The sequence below is a fragment of the Euleptes europaea genome, chromosome 19, assembly GCF_029931775.1.
Source record: "Euleptes europaea isolate rEulEur1 chromosome 19, rEulEur1.hap1, whole genome shotgun sequence".
Classification (NCBI taxonomy): domain Eukaryota; kingdom Metazoa; phylum Chordata; class Lepidosauria; order Squamata; family Sphaerodactylidae; genus Euleptes; species Euleptes europaea.
The window spans coordinates 5,669,423-5,675,422 of NC_079330.1; the positions used below are offsets into that span (position 1 = coordinate 5,669,423).

At 50.9% G+C, this 6,000-nt stretch overlaps 1 protein-coding gene across 1 annotated transcript in view; it reads left to right on the forward strand.

Annotated features, from left to right (window-relative positions):
- Positions 1–5,586, forward strand: part of AGRN (agrin) — a 275,573-nt gene extending 269,987 nt beyond the window's left edge. Inside the window, exons 35-37 of the mRNA XM_056865508.1 lie at positions 1,313–1,537; positions 3,079–3,182; positions 5,395–5,586. Of these exons, the coding sequence (XP_056721486.1) occupies positions 1,313–1,537; positions 3,079–3,182; positions 5,395–5,552 (487 nt within the window). The 3' untranslated portion in view covers positions 5,553–5,586. The remainder of the gene's footprint in view (positions 1–1,312; positions 1,538–3,078; positions 3,183–5,394) is intronic.
- Positions 5,587–6,000: the final 414 nt, after the last annotated feature.

Here is a 6,000-nt window from a genome sequence, read left to right on the forward strand (position 1 = left end):
GTTCCTAAGTAGGGCGTGAAGGAAACCAACCTTCTCTATTGTCCGTTGTCAGCACCTGGGAACGGGCCACTCTGCCTGAGCCTGCTGAACTTCTGGCCTCTGGATATGCAGGGTATACTGCGCCTGAATCTGGGGGCTTGATTAACTGTCATAACCTTTGATGGACTTCTCCTCCATAAATTCCTCTCACTGCTGGCCATCACGGCATCTTGTGGCCATGAATCCCACACGCTGAATGGCCATATCTGCAAAATGCTTTGGGACTTCCCATTTAGTCCTCTTAATGGTTCATTAGCGTGGGCTCCGCCAACGTCCTCTGTCCTTCCATTTCTGTGCTGTTTGTGTCCGTGAGAGGATGAAACCCTTTTTTCCGTGCTGTTGTGTGTCGTCTTGTGTGGTGCACAGTTTCCGTTTGAATCCCCTTTCCATGATGGCTCCTTGGCCTCCCACGCCTCCTCTCCTTTCTGTCTAAAAAGAAACCGTCCTGAGGACAACGGAGCTCTCTTGGCCATTTCTTCTTCGTCGATGTTTCTCTCCAAACCGACGATGTGGGTGTCCGTTCCCGCAACCGTTTCGAAGCAGAAAAGTCACTGAAACTGCTTTCCCGCTCAGAACCCATGCGCTAAAACGTCATGTTCTTCCATCAGCATTTTTCAGAGGTCATTTTCCTCATCTGAGCATTGAGGAACAGTCGCACAACAGTGACTCTTCTGCGTCCTGAAAAGGACAAAAAATCAAAAGCTGTTTGTGGTGGGAAAGTTGCTAAGATGATTGTCGAAGGCTTTCACGGTCAGAGTGCATTGGTTCTTGTAGGTTATCCGGGCTGTGTGACCGTGGTCTGAGACCACGGTCACACAGCCCGGATAACCTACAAGAACCAATTGCTAAGATGACTTGACTCCCCTTACAGAATCCATTCATAGAATAGAAACATAGAATTGGAAGGGACCACCAGGGTCATCTAGTCCAACCCCCTGCACAATGCAGGGAATTCACAACGACCTCCCCCACACACCCCAGTGCCCAGATGTGGTGTTCTTCTGTGGTATTTTGCAGAGTTTTATTTCACAGACGGTTTTAACTACATGAATGGCACAGTCACACAGTCATAACCCAACTAGGTCCCAGCAAAGCCTAGATTTTTTTTGCTCTTCGTCCCTGACCGAAGTCAGCAAGGCTGCAAAAAGCAAACTCGTCCTCTCGTCCAACGATGTCGTTCTGCCCCTCGCATCATGATGCGGTCGTTTTTTGGGGGGGGGGTACCATTTCCCCTCCTCCCCAACTGACAGCCTCTCTTTTCATGTCCGTGCAGCGAGAAAGCCCTGCAGTCGAACCATTTTGAGCTGAGCATCAAAACGGAAGCCACACAAGGCCTCGTCCTCTGGAGCGGGAAAGGGCTGGAGCGCTCGGATTACATCGCCTTGGCCATTGTGGGCGGCCACGTCCAGATGACCTACGACCTCGGCTCCAAGCCGGTGGTCCTGCGTTCGACTGTCCCCGTCAACACGAACCAGTGGATCCAAATCAAAGCCTACAGGTGTGTATGGGGAGGGGGAGGGGGATGGCATTTGGGAAACATGCTTAATCATTACAAGGTAAAGGTCCCCTGTGCAAGCACCGGGTCATTCCTGACCCATGGGGTGACGTCACATCCCGACGTTTACTAGGCAGACTTTGTTTACAGGGTGGTTTGCCAATGCCTTCCCCAGTCATCTTCCCTTTACCCCCAGCAAGCTGGGTCCTCATTTGACCGACCTCGCAAGGATGGAAGGCTGAGTCGACCTTGAGCCGACTACCTGGAACCAACTTCCGTTGGGATCGAACTCAGGTCGTGAGCAGAGCTTGGACTGCAGTACAGCAGCTTACCGCTCCGTGCCACGGGGCTCCTGCTTAATCATTATGGGTTAGCTATTTAGGAAATTTGCTCTAGGATTTCTCCTCAGCTCTTTGGTTTAATCAAAGAGTTTGGGCATCACTTCCTCTTTTTTTGCCAGAAGGGATGTTGCACACCGTGCGCTTGTCTCCCCCCCCCCAGTTCCTCTGGGGGGGGGAGCTGGTAACCCTAGTGGCTCACAAGGTGAACAAAATACAATAAAAACAGGGAGGCGAGGGCCTGCTTCTTTTCCCCTGACAAGCTAGTTTTCTATAAGCATGATGTTTTTGACAAGGGAGCCTCAGGGAGAAGAGTAGATCTGATCCTTTCTCCCTGACATGCCAACTTTTCCTTTGGCGGGAGGTTTTTGCTGTGAAGGGGCATTCAGATGTCTCCTGCCTGCACCCACAAGTGGTACTGTCCCTGCAAGACTCTACCGGTTTAAGCCACGTCCTTGTCTCCCCCTGTGGGTCTGTTCCTGTTGTCTGACTGTGCTGCTGATTCTAGGAAAAGACTCTTCCTCCCTCCCTCCCTCCCTCTAGCTCAGCTGCCTCCCTCCGCACAAAACGAGGCCAAGACCAGCAGAGGGTCACCCCCGGAGGGCCTGTGTCGATCTGTGACCTGCAGCCTCGGCAGGTCACAAAACCCCCTTTGGATGACTAATACAAGCAGCCTTCGGGCAGATCAGCAATCATCATGCCCGGGCTTGCCTGCCCCGGCTTCTGGGCAGAGGTTAAAAAAGTCCCTGCCGCTGGAGTTTAATGCCTGAAACTTTGGCAGTCAGTCCTGCCTCCCCCACCCCCGCTTCAAGCCACCAGCCCACCTAAGCAATTGAATGAATTTTTATTTATAACAAACCAAGCAAAGCGGAGTGGTTGAAATGCGGGGGTTTTCTGCCGATGCCTTGGATGTTGGGGGCAAAGGGGTTGCATGCAATGCAAAATCAGTCCGAATTCTGTACTTGGGTTTGATGTATGTTGACTAGTCGTGATGCATACTTACTCTCCAGGACCAGAGGAGCAGCCCTATTATATTAGGTGCTTTGGAACACAGGCAGGATGCTGCTGCTGCAGTCATCTTGTTTGTGGGCTTTTCCTAGAGGCCCCTGGTTGGCCACCGTGTGAACAGACTGCTGGACTTGATGGACTTTGGTCTGATCCAGCAGGGCCTTTCTTATGTTCTGTGTGTTTTCCCTGTCCCGGCAGAGTGCACCGCGAAGGATCCTTGCAGGTCGGCAACGAGGCCCCCATCACTGGCTCCTCCCCTCTGGGAGCAACGCAGCTCGACACAGACGGGGCGCTTTGGCTGGGTGAGTGTGCCCAATTCAGCTCGATCCTTCGCTTGTCCTCGGGACACGCCACCCTTCACGGACTCACCACGGAGTCTGGTTGGTAGAAGACACGTAGTGGACTTCCGATCCAAGGCTACGGTGAACCTCCAGTACTGGTGGCGGATACCTTGATTTGGGTTCAGAACTGGATTCTGTAATGAGAGACTGGAAGTCAGTAGCTGCAGAACAAAAGCCAGGAAACCGGAGTCAAAAGTCTTTCATAGTTCTCCTAGGCTTTTTAGTCCTTCCAAGTCATGGGCAGCCGATGGCCAGCCTAGGTGGATGGAGTTGTTCCAAAGCCTAGAAATAACTGACCGCCTGGACCTGTAGTCTCAGCAGCTCCCCCTACATGTCCATGGGCTGCTGGCTGTACCCCCCCCCCAAAAAAAAACACCTACTGACAAAATTTAGTTATTGCAAGAAGTTGGCTATAATCATCTCAGCCGAGACTCACGACTGGTACTCCAGATGTGCGAATCAGTCATTAAAAAGCTGCAAGGTGTCTGATCTGGTGTGGGGCTGAAGTCCTGAGAACTGTGCCCCCCACCCTACCCAACGCGCCATTCCTCTGATTTAAAATGTTTCTACCTAGATTGTTTAAAGCCTGTGGGGCCTTCCTGTTTCTCTACCAGTGCTTAAAGCAGACTGGGGTGGGGTGGGGGTTTTTTGGATCAGGAATACTGGAGGACTGGCTAATAGGAGACAGCGAAGACCCCCTGGGCTCATTCGGTGTGAGCCATGCCCAGAGTTCGTGGAGCTAAAATACGTAAAGCCCCTGAACCAATTTCCTGTCCACTCTGTTCTCTTATCCTTTTGCAAGGGAAGATGGATTGAGAATCTTTGAAAAGGGAAAGATTCAAGTCCAGTTGCACTTTAAAGACCCACAGGATTTCCCAGGGTATAAGCTTTCAAAAGTCAAAGCTCCCTTCATCAAAAGCTCCCTTCATCTTAAGCTTACATCCCGGAAAATCTTGTTGGTCTCTAAGGGACTACTGGACTCGAGCATTGCTTTTCTACTGTAGACAGAAGAAGAAGAGTTGGTTTTTATATGCCGACTTTCTCTACCACTTAAGGAAGACTCAAACCGGCTTACAATCACCTTCCTTTCGCCTCCCCACAACAGACACCCTGTACGGTAGGTGAGGCTGAGAGAGCTGTGACTAGCCCAAGGTCATCCAACTGGCTTCATGTGTAGGAGTGGGGAAACCAACTTGGTTCACCAGATTAGCCTCCGTCGCTCACGTGGAGGAGTGGGGAATCAAACCTGTTTCTCCAGATCAGAGTCCACTGCTCCAAACCACTGCTCTTAACCACTATACCACACTGGCGACCTGCTAGAAACTTTGAAAAGAGAAGCCTTTTCACAGGGTTAGCAACTAATTGAAGTGGAGGCTCACGATGAAGGGTCAGATTCAAGCAAAATTAACTCTTTTTAGAGAAATGCCAGGAGAGAGCCAGCGTGGTGTAGTGTAGTGGTTAAGGTGTCGGAGTAGGATCTGGGAAACCCAGGTTCAAATCCCTACTGTGCCATGGAAGCTTGCTGGGTGACCTTGGCCCAGTCACACACTCTCTGCCTCGACCCTGGCAAGTATTTGGATGGGAGACCTCTTGATGGCAAAAAAACACAAAAAAAAACCCATCCTCTATATGACCATCTTCAAGCACTTGAAGGGCTGTCATAGAGAGGAGGGTGCCAAGTTGTTTTCTGTTGCCCCTGAAGGTCGGACCAGAACCAACGGGTTGAAATTATATCAAAAGAGTTTCCATCTAGACATTAGGAAGAAGTTTCTAATGGTTAGAATGGTTCAGTGGAACAGGCTTCCTCTGGAGGTGGTGAGCTTCCCTGGAGGTTTTCAAGCAGAGGCTAGATGGCCATCTGTCAGCAATGCTGATTCTATGACCTTAAGTAGATGATGAGAGGGAGGGCATCTTGGCCATCTTCTGGGCATGGAGTAGGGGTCACTGGGGGAGGTGTTGTGAATTTCCTGCGTTGTGTAGGGGGTGGGACTAGATGACCCTGGTGGTTCCTTCCAACTCTATGATTCCATGATTCTATGAAATGCAGATGGGGGGCCCTGGATATTTGATGGGAGGGGAATCCGGCTCGCCGGCCCAGTTGTCTTTGAAACTACCACTCTGCTGGACTGATTTTGTTTTCCCTTTTTTCCTTTTTTTGCACGGTGCGTTGCAGGAGGACTGGAGAAACTCAGCGTGTCCCACAAGCTCCCCAAAGCCTACAGCACTGGCTACGTTGGCTGCATAAGAGACGTCATAGTGGACCGCCAAGAACTACATTTGGTGGAGGACGCTTTAAACAACCCCACAATATTACACTGCTCGGCCAAATGAAACGGCGACGGGCCCTTTCCTCCTTCCTTCCTTCCTTCCTTCCTCCCACCTGCCCCTTTCCCTCCTCTCCTCTCTCTCTCCCCTCCTCCGCCTCCTGGCTATTGCTGTAATTATTTTCTATTTTTGTAAACTTATTGCTTTTTATATTTTTGTGGGGGAGGGGAGGGGGGAAGCAGGGAGAAGAGGAGGATGAAGACAAAACTTTGGGGGGTGGGCTTTTTATTTTTGGTTACTCATTTGGTCGCGGCATCCTCTCATCCAAGGCAGTTGGACTCTCGAGAAGGAGCCGGCACCCCCTCCGTTTAAAAAACCTCCACGATGTGACCAAGGAACAGACCAATTTTCTCCCACCACCCTCCTCCCTTTGGATGTCATCCTCTGCTGTAAATGTCATTCATACTTGAAACTCTCCCCCACACACACACATTGGTTTGGGATCAAAGCCCTC